General features: G+C 37.1%; 1 protein-coding gene across 16 annotated transcripts in view; it reads left to right on the forward strand.

The window, feature by feature from the left end:
• Positions 1 to 14213, forward strand: part of UNC79 (unc-79 homolog, NALCN channel complex subunit) — a 276166-nt gene that overhangs the window by 222381 nt on the left and 39572 nt on the right. For all 16 annotated transcript variants that reach the window (XM_017547000.2, XM_037745182.1, XM_017546992.2 and 13 more), the window contains 2 exons: positions 1769 to 1837; positions 5122 to 5232. In XM_017547000.2, the coding sequence (XP_017402489.1) occupies positions 1769 to 1837; positions 5122 to 5232 (180 nt within the window). The remainder of the gene's footprint in view (positions 1 to 1768; positions 1838 to 5121; positions 5233 to 14213) is intronic.

Here is a 14213-nt window from a genome sequence, read left to right on the forward strand (position 1 = left end):
TTACCACCTCTTATAGTCTATGATCCTTGTTTGCCCACAGATCTGGAGTAGCTGAATAAATCCAAGCAAGGAGGGTCAGTACTTTGAAACTGTGTATCTGTATAGCTACTGTACATCCACACATAGGAAACCTTGTGCACAAATTTTAGGCACGTTGAGCCTCCTAGGACCCGAGAGCCAATCAGGGCTTCACTGCTAAAGAGCCGCACACACTAAGAGAAGGGATGGTATGAGGTATGGCAAATTCAAATGCCTGCTTGCCGATGTGACTATCAGAAGATTTCACTTGAGCACAAAAGAGTGACAGGTGTTGCCAGCTGTAAACAAGTGGCGTGCCTGATTTGTGACAATCAGCCCTGCCCATAGGACCCTGCCTGCAGGATTAATAAAGGAGATAAGATTACAAGCAGAATTGAGACACTTGGGAACTAGAATGTGCCAGTCCTTCTACAAGGTGAGCGGCTACTCACACCTGCTGATTGTTGTTCTGTGAGAACGCAGGCCCCCAGGTTATCTGTCTTCCCTTTTTTTCACAAGATGACATTTTCTGATTTTTAAATCACTGTGGGGACCTGATGAGCAGCCAGTTTTCAGCCTTTGGTTTAAAGTAATGTAAATGTCACATCAACTCCGATGAGTATCGAGCAGATTAAATAGACCCCAGTGGTTACCTTAGAAGGCACTTGTGAAATACTTTCAGAATCTGTGTAAGAATTTGCCCCGCTAGGGCAGATCTGGGCACTGCCTCTGATCATCTTCTGCCTTTGTTTTTAATCTCTGGGGAAAATAATAAGCCACTGAAACCTTCTATGGTTTGTTTTCATCAGTTTATAGAAGCAGATCTCAAGCGTTAATGTGTATCAATGCCCCTGCAGGACTTGCTGAAACACAGCCTACTGGGCCTGACTTGGGAGTTTCTGATTCAGGTGTCAGGCTTGAGGATTTGCATTCTAGCACATTTCTAGCTGCTGGTTCTGGGATTCCACGGAAAACTCCTGGCTTAGTTTGTACTGTCTTGAAGAGGTTAATGTATGTGTACGCAGCTGCAGAAATATAACTATAGCCTGCTATTGTGATGTTTATAAAGTTAAATCGTATCATTGTTTATTCTTGCTGTAACATTTTCCCCCAATCCTAGTAAACTCAATTTTAAAAAGTACATTTTGATGTGGAATCTTGTCAATATAGAACTCGAATGGATAGGTAAGGCATGATTTTCTTTTGTAGAAATTTTACTGCATTTTCTCGGATTTCTGTCATGTCACTTCATAGCAGAGAAAAGGCAGATGAAACTGGTTGTTATGTGGATTAATGGGTTTTGCAAATAGATCTAAGAAGTTTTTGTTTTTTTTTCCTAAAATGGCCTTTCACAAATAGGTGTATCTCTTTAGAGTTAGATACATTTAATATCTACCCAACAATTTCTGTTCATTGTGTATCCATCCATCCATCCATCCATCCACCCATCCACCCACCCACCCATCTCTTTGTTCAACTGTCTATCTCATTAATTTTTAGGGCTATATCTTTGAAAATAGTTTAAGAGCTGTGTTTAATTATTTAACATTGTACAATTGTTTAATTAAAATTGTTTTAACATGAGAATGATTTTTTTTCAACAAAGATATTAGGGCATGTGAAACTGTGGAGAAGCAGTCATATTTCATATTTTTCCTTTTGCTAAAATAAATGTGTTCAGGACATATTTGAAGCAAAAGGCATATTAAGGTGAAAACTGATCTTTACTTTTTTTCATATTTATTCACAGTGTTCTTTAGATTCCAGTTTGAGAATTATGATTTGCCTCTTGAAGATCCCCTCTACCAATGCTACAAGGGTATGTATGTTCAGAAAAACATAACCAATTGGTTAGTCAGTTATTTTTTAACCTAAAGAGATAGGCTTGTAGCAATACTGAAGATAGTTATTGCATACTGAATGCTTCCCTTTCAGCCTCCTTCTCTCTCCTCATCCTGGGTCAGTGCCTTCTATAAAGAGCTCTATCTAATACCTCACAAGGTCATGGTTTGTCATTGGTCCTGCTAGCCCTGGGCCATCCCCACCAATCCAACTGCCATACTACTAACTAGGTGGTCCTTCTAAACAGGATCTTATTGTGTTGGTTCCTTGCTTTAAAATCTCTGAAAATGCCTCTTTTCTTTCAGGATGATGCCCAGATTCCTTAATGTGGCATCTAACATGTTACTTCATAACTCTCCAGGCTGCCTTTCCAATGTAATCTTTGGCTACATGTCTTATTCATCCATTCCTCCTATCCACTTTCAGAATCAGCATTATCATCATCATTGAAACAACAGTCACTGTTTGTTATCATGTGGCAGACATTGTGCTTAATGCTTCAGATATATAATCTTATTTCATTTAATACTTCCTTGCCTTTGCTTAGGCCATTTCCTTTGCCTGAAATGCTTTATGGCCTTGTTGGTGTGGTGAACTCCTTCTCATTCTTCAAGGTTCCATTTAATGAAAAAAGATGTTGATATTATCTGTAGCAACTTTCTCCTGTATCAGCTCCCACAGTGTTTGATAGAGCTCTCTATAGTAGCACTTACATTGTCCTGAAGTGATCCCAAGGAAACCACAAGTTTCAAGAAGTTCTGCACCATGTGTCATTCACTTTTGTCTTCCAAGCTCTATTTCCGGGCTGCATTCTATGCAGTGGTACAATAGTTTGTGTTGCTATAACTTGTAATTACTGTTTAATATACCAATGATGCATGTATCCTGCAACTATTTAACTTGACTGTGCTTTCATAGACTCGTGGTTTATGCTAGAAAGTTACAAAGATATCACTGGGTTCAGCCTGCTCATTTACAGACGAGAAAATAGGCTCAGAGAGATGAAGTGTCTTGACCAGGATCACACAGCTGGTTAGTAGAAGATTTGAGACTTGGACATAGGTGCTTTGGGTTCATATTGCCCCATAATTATGCTGCTCTTCTAGATGCAAGAGCAAGTTTCCATATAGGCTTGAATTCAGGCTTATCTTTTTGACCAATAAAGATACATTATGTGCAACATGAGACATTCCTGTTCCATTCATCTATTGTCAATGTTTCAAGACAATAGCATATATATATATATATATATATATATATATATATATATATATATTTTTTTTTTTAGATGGAGTCTTGCTCTGTTGCCCAGGCTGTAGTGCAGTGGCATCATCTTGGCTCACTGCAGCCTCCGCCTCCCAGATTCAAGCAATTCTCCCTGTCTTAGCCTTCCAAGTAGTTGAGACTACAGGCATGTGCCACAATGCCTGGCTAATTTTTGTATTTTTAGTAGAGCTGGGGTTTCACCATGTTGGCCAGGCTGATTTTGAACTCCTGACCTCAAGTGATCTGCCTACCTTGGCCTCCCAAAGTGCTGAGATTACAGGCATGAGCCACCACACCTGACCTCAAGGCAATAGCATTTATATGGAGCAAAGAATAATGAATCGTTAGGACTATTTCTGTGAGTTTCTTTAAGATATCCTATATGGGAAGCATCACATAGATTTCTGTGGAGAATATAAATAAGTAAAAAATAGAATTCCTATCTTCAAGGGCAACTAACACAGAGTACATTCATTTTCGTATCAATAAGAAAAAAGAACCTCGAATATGCTCATATCATTTGATTTAGTCATTCTTTTTCTGGGAATCTATTCACGGAAGAAAATGCAAATGCTAATTTCATGTAAAATATATTTATTGGGGTATTATTTATAGTAAAATGTGGCTTTGTGGCCGTTAAAATAGATGATTATGAAGAATTAAATGGCACTGGGAATTTCTTATATTAAGTTAATAAAAAACAAGATATAGGATTGTATATGTGTAATATTTCCACTGAGTATCAAAATGTAATCATGAGGCGGTAGGACTCTGGTTGATTTTTATTTCCTCATCCGTCCTTTCCTACGTATCTTGAGTTTGACGTCGAACATGTATTACTTTTGAAAACCAGACAGGAAGCACTGTAGATAATGAGAAGTAGTGGAAATCATGGCGTGGAAGTGTTTTGGAGTCCAGTTAAAATCCTATCTTCTCTGCAGAACAATTCTACCTCTGGAAAATTGCCCTAGAACTTGGCTTTGAATTCTACTTCATACCTGTATGGCCTTAGGCAGATTGCTTGCCTACTTAACTGCCTAAGCTGCAGAGTAGGAACAGATACTAAAGCTTCAGAAGGTTAATAATGAAGATCATAGCTAACACTGATGGAGAGCTTACTGGTACCAAGTGCTTTACATATATTACCACTTTGAATTCTCATAATTTGCACCCTAATGATGTGGAAGCCATTATTATCCCTGTTTTACAGAGGAGAAAACCAAGTTCCAGACAGATTAAATCACTTATTCAAGGTCACAGTAAGCTAGAGTGTGAAATGCCTTGTGTCAGAATTTAGTGCTTGTGTCATTACCTATATTATAACACACTGTCTCCTGGGATAGTTATGAGAAATTTGAATAAGATAAACTATGTGAAATTATCCATCTGACACTCAATAAGTACTCCATAAATGTTTCTAAATGACTTAAGAAAGCATATAGAACTAAAACTGACCCTTTGTGGGTAGCATTCAGGGGGAGAAACTGAAACAGACTATGCCTTCCTGACAAACATTGGCAGCAGGCTGGGTTGTGATGAATTTTATGTAAGTTATAATACTTTAGTACTTACACAAGGATGGTTTGCGCTACTTAACCCAGAAGACAGTCTTCCAGATCTGAATATGATGAACTCATAAACACTTAAATGTTCTGAAAATAAAGTGGAAGATCCTATTGCAAACCTCACACTCTTGATTGCTTAGGGAGGACATGAAGACAGCGTTGTAGTTAGGTAAGTTTATAAATGATGCCACATGGAAAAATGAATGTCTTTTTGAGCAATTAAATGATTTGATCCTGTTCTTTGAGCACTTGACTGAAGGTGCAGTTCTGTTTTTATTAGACTGACAGGATGCTACAGGAGCCACCTGGTAACAGATTTTAAATTAATAAAAAGTGATTCTATTAGTTAAAATATCATAAGACTTTAATACTTTTTTTTTTCAATGAAGTGATCAGCAATTGACTTTATTTGGCCCCAATCTCATTGCAGAGTTTGTTGGAACCGTTTTCAAAACTGCTCAGCTTTGTAATTCAGAATGCTGTCTTCACTCTGGCCTACCTGGTGGAGCTATGTGGCTTGTGTTACCGGGCTTTCACTAAGGTAAGCAAGCTTCCATATGTGTGTTCCTGTGAAACTGAAAACTGGCAGAAATATATTCTTTTGAATCAGTGTCAAGTCCCTTTTAGGTCAGTTTCTTCCATATAGTTAAAAATGAGTAATTCTATTGAAGTCTAATAAATATCATGGTAAGGAAACACTTTAAACACACACACACACACACACACAACACACACACACACACAGTCTAAAATATGCACTTATGCAGATTTGGAGAACTGACGGTCATGTGGTTAGAACAGAAGTGGTATTTTTGAATAAAAAGAGCCAATGGTTGACATGATGCCTTAAGGTCCTTTTCAAGTTCACCTTTCCTGCTTTATTTTTCTCCATATGGTATATAGTTTATTGATTTGTTGGGTTTATTGTCTGTTATCCCCTACTAGAATAGAAGCTCTATGGAGATAGGTATTTCTGTTTTGTTTGTTTTTATACCCAAAATAGAAAAATACCAGCTTGTCATTTGTAAAAGCCTCTGAAGGGCTCCTTAATTCTCATCATTTGTCTGTCTCTCCAGGTCTGAGTTCTTGGCCTCTGAGATTGGAATCTCATCTTTTGTCATCTTGCCTTAATAATGGTTTCTCTACTGCATTACCTGTAGCTCCCATGGCCCACTACTGAGAAAGTGGAAAAGTACTGCTGGCCCAGTGGCAGTAGCAGCCTTGGGGAGCTGCTAGATGCTGTCCTAAAGGAAAAGCAGAAGGCAGGGCAAATTGGGAGCATTTCTGTCCTTAAGAACAATGTACAAATGTTTCCCTTTCAATTTCTAAATCTTCCAAGTTTGTTTTCGATGGGTCTCTGTTTCTGTTGTTCTCTCTTGAACATTCAAAATGTCTCTTATTCATGTTGTCCGTTTCTATAAGCCCTTTATTTTCCTCATAAAAATCTAATTTTATACTAAGGCTTTCATTCTATTTAAAGCATTCTTATTCCTTTTCTTACCAACTTGTGTCTGTTCTGCCATGTTAAGTGTTCCATGGTAATCTTTTCTTTGTTTTTTTCTGATTAGAAACTATTTATTACTGTGCCTGCAGCAATATGTTTTCTAACTACCAAGATGGTCAGCATTTTTTTCTTCTTTTAGAATCTTCTCGAAAGATAACTCCTTTCTTCTTTTTCACTTAAAAAAGTAGATCTTTTCAGCACCAAAAAGATTTTCTATTTCTAGAAACTATTTGATTTCTTCATTGTCTTTATGTTTAATTTGTTTAAATTATACCTTTTTGGGGGAAGAATCATGATGAGTTTATACTTTCTATGTTGCACACTATAGATATTAATTACAGGGAACCTTCTAGAATTTGAATTCAAGATAATTCTCGGTTTTGAATTCAAGATATTCATTACACATGATATCTCCTAATAATCCATCATAACTTTAGTGGTGTTATTATCATCTACCCTTTCTCACTCCAATACAAGATGATGATTACTTGTAGAAAGCTTCAGTCCAGGGTGTTCCTACCTTCCTCACAGATAATAAGAAACTTTAATAAATAGTTTAAAAATAGCATCAGCTAATTGAGCGGTCTCACTTATATAATCAAAGAAAAGGCACAAAAAGGTAAGAGCTTTGTAGGCTTTCCTTTCTAGCAATCTGGTAGTCTAGATACCCTGAAAACCATCCCACTTAAAATACTGGAAGTGTTGGATGAAATGTAATAAAGGTGATTTTTAATTTAGAGCTAACTTTATAAGAATGAAAGGGGCAAAAATGAAGTGGGATTGAGAACCAGAGTGGTAGGCATTTAAGTAGTCCTGTGGTGGGGGTGTTGCTTGTCTCAGTAACTTAGGGGCTAGAGTTATTATTTTTTTCTTTTTTTGAGACAGAGTCTCGCTCTATCACCAGGCTGGAGTGCAGTGGCGCGATCCTGGCTCACTGCAACTTTCGTTTTCAGGTTTCAGGCAATTCTCCTGCCTCAGCCTCCCAAGTAGCTGAAACTACAGGCACACACCACCACGCCCAGCTAATTTTTTGTATTTTTAGTAAAGATGGGGTTTCACCATGTTGGCCAGCATGGTCTCGATCTCTTGACCTTGTGATCCACTGGCCTCAGCCTCCCAAAGTGCTGGGATTACCGGTGTGAGCCACTGCAGCAGGCCGGGGCTAGAGTTTTGAAGCCCATACAAGGAAAGGAGATGACATCTCGGGACTATCCAGGCAGGGAGTTGGAGCTGAGTTATCCCTAGCAAAAGGTCAGAGCCCTTGAAAGGCTATACACTTGGTAAAGGGATGGTTTGGAAAGAATACATTCTTATATAGAGGTGACAAAGAATGGTATCTGTCTCAGTTTGGGAACTGGGAGAAAGATTTATAGTCTCCCTTGAGAATTAGTAAACAGGGGCCTCTCTTAGAACAGGTTTAGAGTTTGAATTTATAATACCTGCATGCTCTTGGAACTCCCAAGCTAAAGAGTCAAATAACATTAGTGCTGAGCAAGTAAAAACCTTGAAATATCTGGTAGAAGCAAGATCAGAACAAGCCCCAAACCTCTCTGGAGGAGTATGTCTCCAACCTAGGCCCAGCACAATTCCTATAGTTAAAATCCTGATGAACATGAGCTGATAATCTAAAATTACAAAACAAATGAAGAAATAACCCACCTCAATATAGATTAGGAAAGTCGACAAGTAGCAAGACCATTTCCCACAAGAACTTTCAATATTAAAACTATGTGATAGAGACTATAAATGTTATATATATATATAATATCATAAAAAATGACAATATATAAATAACTATACTTTAAATAATATGCATATGAAGATTATATATATAAATATTAAAATATAATAAAAACATAAATATATAAATGACTATACTTTAAATGATAAGCATATGAAAAATAAATAAAATAATAGAATAGATTTAGTCATTTACAAAAAAAGATGAACCAGACAGATTTAAACAAAGTAGAAATTCTAGAAATGAAAAACAATCACTGACATAAAAAATTCAATGGATAGATTAAATAGCAAATTAGACATAGCCAAAGAGAGAATTGATGACATGGAAAACAGATCAGAAAAAATTACCTAGAATGCAGAAGAGAGAGATAAAGAGATGAATACAAAGAGAAATTCTAATACATATCTAATAAATATTTCAGATAAGGAAAATAGGCTTTTTATCAATTCTAGAATTGCTGAAAATAATTAAGTTTTGGATTCAAGAAACACAATGAGCCCTAAAAGTATTATAAATAAAGTTTTACCTGATCATGCCATAGTATACATGAGTCAGTATAACTTGTTGGAACAGCCAAGACAAAGAAAATATTTTAAGAACAACTATGGGGAAAGACACTCTAAAAACGCTCTGAAGAACAACCAAGGGAAAAGACAGACAATAAACTTCTCAACAGCGCAATAGAAGGAAGAAGATAATTGGGGAAAAAAAGTCTTAAAATGATAAGAAAATAGAACTATCTACCTGGAATACTCTACCAGCTAAGCTATCCTTCAAGAGTGAAGGCTAAATAAATATTCTATCAGGGAAATAAGAAAGTTTCTAATAGATTCTTACTGAAACAACTACTAAAAGATGTAAGAAGGAAAGTGAACCAAGAAGGAAAGAGTGAAAGGTGTGAAGGAATCATGCTCAAATAAATTGGTAAAATGTGAAAATCTAAGTAATAATTGATAATATAAAGAATTAATAATAATAATGTTAATCAGATGGGTTTAAAAACAACACTAAAATACCAGAAAATAGTACTCTGTAAGGTGTGTGTGTGTGTGTGTGTGTGTGTGTGTGTGTGTGTATGTGTGGTTGGAGACTGGAGTTAAAGCATTCTGTATATTATACACAAGAAGGGCAGAGATAATGAATAACTTTAAACTCTTAAGAATACATGTAGACATTTTAAGTGTAAACTCCAAAAGGCAGAAATATAATGTATAAGTTCCAAACAGAGAGTAAAACAAGAATAAAAATTCAATCAAGCCAAAAAGAGTATCATAGAACAAGCTGTAATAAGCAAACATAAGATGATAGAATCACAATAAATATAAGTTTACTAGACTCACTAGGGATTGTTGATTGACTTTTAAAAATTGAGCTACATCTGGCCGGACGTGGTGGCTCAAGCCTGCAATCCTAGCACTGTGGGAGGCCGAGGCGGGTGGATCACGAGGTCAAGAGATTGAGACCATCCTGGTCAACATGGTGAAACCCCGTCTCTACTAAAAATACAAAAAATTAGCTGGGCATGGTGGTACGTGCCTGTAATCTCAGCGACTCAGGAGGCTGGGGCAGGAGAATTGCCTGAACCCGGGAGGTGGAGGTTGCGGTGAGCTGAGATCGTGCCATTGCACTCCAGCCTGGGTAACAAGAGCGAAACTCTGTCTCAAAAAAAAAAAAAAAAAAAAAAAAAAAAAAAAAAAAAAAAAAAAAAAAAAATTGAGCTACATCTAAAATATGTCTAAAGACACCAAGAAAGTTTAAAAGAAAAGGTTAAAAAAAGATATTCCAGACAAATACTAATGAAAAGAAAGCTGAAATCAGTCCATTGATTTTAACTTGAAAAGCATTATTATAAAGAAAATTACCATATATTGATAAAAGGAGCAATTCACCAGGATAATGTGACAATTCTAAAATTCCATAGAGCTAATAATATAGTTTCCAAATATATAAAACAAAATATAATAGGCTTACAAAGATAAACTGATAAATTCACAGTCATACAGGGAGATTTTTAATGACCTCTTTCAGTTATGGATAGATCAAGCAGATAAAACATACAGTAGATTCGAGGATTCGAGCAATACAGTGAGCAAAGTAGATGCAATCTTGAATTAATCAAATTTAGAACATATTTTAAAATGTGGAAGATTTTAAAATGTGGAACAGATAGTAGGCAATAAATTAAGTCTTAACACATACTGGAGAGTCAGTTTCAAGGAGAGCAAGTTCTTTAATCACAATGCAATTAAATTATAAATCCATAACAAAACCATCACTGCACATAGATGTTTAAGAGTGGCCTGAACAAGCCTCTACATCTAAGGGTTCACCGTTCACATCTTAGATGTATTAAATTTTGTTGAGTATTGAGGCAGGTTTAGAAATTTGGGGCTTCCTCATTAAGTCCTAGAGCAGTTGGAGGAGACATTCCGGGCATAAAGCCACACCAGCTCAGGGCCCTGCAGACATGGAGAGAAGTATACATGCACACATCACTGGTACACACACAGGTGTACATGGCTGTGCCCTGGCCCAGCTATACCCAGGAGATTCTTCTCTTGACCACCTCCTATTGTCAGATGTCAGATTTTTGTCCCCCTGCCAGATTCTGACCCAGTCACTTTTCCTAAAATCCTATCATTGTTCAGGTTTTGCAGTCATATATATTTGTCTGTGTGTATCTGCACTTTTTCCAATTCGTAAAATGAAGCTGTGTGGGTTAATGGTATCTGGGACTTGTTATATTTGGAAATTTAAAATATGCTTTTTTTTTTTAAATTGTACTTTAAGCTCTGGAGTACATGTGCACATCCTGCAGGGTTGTTGCATAGGTACACACATGCCTGGTGGTTTGCAGTCTCCGTCCCCCCCATCGCTTACATCAAGCATTTCTCCCAGTGTTTTCCCTTTTAAATAATTCATAGATCAAAGGAAATATGAGAATTTAGAAAAATATTTAGAACTAAACAATTATAAAACCATTACATTCAAAAACCTGAAAGATATAACTGCATAGAAATTTAAAAGAAAATTTGTCTTAAATAATTAGAAAAGAAGAAAAACTAAATGGGCTAAAAACCATAAATTTGTTAAAATAAGAATAGCAGAGTAACCATAACAAAATTTAAAGAAAGGAAACAGTAAACATAAGAGCAGAAATTAATGAAATAGACAACAGGTGTACCAGCCTGGGAAACATAATGAGATCCTGTCTCTACAGAAAAATAAAACAATTAGCTGTATACACCTGTAGTCCTAGCCACTCTGGAGGCTGAGGTGTGAGGATTGCTTAAACCCAGGAGTTTGAGTCTGCCATGAGCTATGATTGCACCAAGTGTACTCCAGGCTAGATGATAGAGCAAGACCCTTCCTTCTTCTTTGAAAAAAAAAAAAAAAAAGAAGGAATGAAGGAGGGAGAGAAGAGGGAAAGGAAGAAAGGAAGGAATGAAGGAGGGAGAGAAGGAGAGAAGGAAGGAGAAAGGAAGGAAGGAAAACATAGATTCAATGGAAGACCAATAAAACAGAAAGGGGGCTTTTTAATTAGACTAATAAAATAGAGAAACCCTTGGCAAGACTGATCAAGCAAACCAGATAAAAGACATGGATAAAGAATATTAGCAATGAAAAGGGGAATATAACTGCAGATATTAGAGATTTAAAAATGAACAACTTTATGCCAGTAAATTTGAAATCTTGGAGAGTATAGGCAACTTTCTAGAAATATATAATGTAGAACATCCAGAAAAAAAGAAAAAGAAATAACTGACTAGACTTAGATGTCTGAAAAATGGAATCAATAATTAAAAACCTACCCTCAAAAACTATTCCAGCTTTACAGACAACTTCTACTAAACATTTTAGAACTGATTGAACTCTTCTTTATACAAACTAATAGAATATAAAAAAGGGATCACTTCTCAACACATTTTATGAGGCCAGTAGAATTTTAATATCAACCAGAGAAGGACAATAAGGGGAAGGGAAATTATTGGTCAATATCCTTCATAGATGTAAAACTTTTGAATGAATAATAGCAAATCAACGCATTAAAAATAGGGCCTCATAATATAGTTGGAAATTTCTTGAAATATGAAAATGTTTAAATATTAGAACATCTATTAATATCACCATGTTACCAGATTAAAGGATAAAACCTTTTTATCATTATTCAGCAGGTACAAGAAACTTATTTTTCATAATTCAGTAGTCATCATAAACTCTTATCAAACTAGGAATAGAAGGGAAATTTCTTAACTTCATAAAGTGGGTCTACCAGAAACATCTAGCCAGCATTATATTTAATGGTGAAATGCTAAGAGTCATCCCTTTAAAATCATAAATAAGACAAGAAAGCCTGTCATTCCTGGTTCTATTTATCATGGTGCTGGAGGTACCATTCAGTTCTGCAAGACAGGAAGAAGAAATCAAATGTATAAGAATTAGAAAAAATACAACTCTCATTTTTCATAGGTGATATGATTACAAATGAACCAAATGGAATCTATAGACACCTTTTTAGAATCTACAAGAGAGCTCAGCAAGGATGCTGGATACAAATGGATACCCAGAAATCACCAAATTTTAATATTCAACTGCAGATGATTATAAAACATTTTTAAAATGTCAGTAATTGTGGTGACAAAAAATGAATCGAATAAAAATGTGCAACGGCTGGGTGTGGTGGCTCATGCTTATAATCCTAGCACTTTAGAAGGCCAAGGTGGGAAGATCACTTGAGCCCAGGAGCCTGAGACCAGCCTGGGCAACAAGGCGAGACTCCATCTCTATTTAAAAAAAAATTAGGCTGGCCAAAGTAGCTCATGCCTATAATCCTTACAGTTTGGGAGGTGGAGGTGGATGGATTGTTTGAGCTCAGGAGTTGTGGTAGCCCAGGGTAAAATACTACATGCCTTGTATGTGTATTAAGGTAACACTGCACCTGGGCAACATGGCATAACCTCATCTTTATAAAAAATAAAAATAATTAGCTGGGCATGGTAGTACATGCCTGTAGTTCCAGCTACTCCAAAGGCTGAGGTGGAAGGATCGCTTGAGCCCAGGAGGTCAAAGCTGCAGTGAGCCACGATTGCACCCTAACACTAAACAAACAGAAAGCTCTTTGAAGGAAGATAACATTTCAGGCTGCAAATCATTTCTGCAAATATCTTCCTAACAAAGCATCCAGCAATCAGAGATAACCAGACACATGAGGAGGCAAGACACAATGAGTGAAAATGAATAGGAAGAAAAGACAGCCCCACAGGGACTCTACTTATTTGATTCGGAAAGGATCAAGACAGGACACGCAGGGCTTCTGATACATTTGCAATGTGCTGTTGTTTGCCTGGGTGGTGATTACATGAGTGTTCAGTCCATCTTCTGAGAGTAGAAAAACTCAAACTCAAACCACGTTTCTCCTCTGCTCTCAAAGTCATCAATGCCAAAGACTTCTGTGATCAAATGTGTGGAGATTTGATCCAAAAAGCAAGCAATGGATTCTGCAGAATAGATACAGTTCTATTCTGACACTACTTACCTGGAGATAGCATCAGATCCCACGGGTTGAGGGCTCAGCCCCTGAGACTGTCCTCCAGCCCCCACCTTCAGCTGCCAATTGCAAGCTTTAGTTGTTTTACCTGTGCTTTTGTCTAACTGGTTATAGATTAGAGATCCTGAGCCTTCCTCTTTGGGCTCAATTAATTTGGTAGAGCAGCTCACAGAACTCAGAAAAACACTTACTTACATTTTATTTACCAATTTATTATAAAGGATATTACAAAGAATACAGATGAAGAGAGGCATAAGGCAAGGCAATGGGAAGCGGCACAGAGCTTTCATGCCTTCTCCAGGCATGCCACCTGCCAGGAACCCCCCCATGTGTTTAGCTATCCAGAAGCTCTCCAAACCTTTTCCTTTTGCGTTTTTATGGAGGCTTCATTATGTAGCCATGGCCATTGGTGATCAACCCAGCTGTCAGCCCATCTCCCTTCTATAAAGGTTGAGGGGTGGGGCTGATAGTCTCAATGCTCTAATAATTGTGCCTTGATCTTTCAGGTGATCAGTCCTCTTCCTAAAGCTACCTAGGCTGCCAGCCATCAGTCAACTCATTAGCATGCAAAAAGACATCAGTTTGGGGCCGGGCGCAGCGGCTCAAGTGTGTAATCCCAGCACTTTGGGAGGCCGAGGCGGGTGGATCACGAGGTCAAGAGATCGAGACCATCCTGGTCAACATGGTGAAACCCCGTCTCTACTAAAAATACAAAAAATTAGCTGG

Source organism: Cebus imitator, unplaced genomic scaffold, assembly GCF_001604975.1.
Source record: "Cebus imitator isolate Cc_AM_T3 unplaced genomic scaffold, Cebus_imitator-1.0 Scaffold193, whole genome shotgun sequence".
Classification (NCBI taxonomy): Eukaryota; Metazoa; Chordata; class Mammalia; order Primates; family Cebidae; genus Cebus; species Cebus imitator.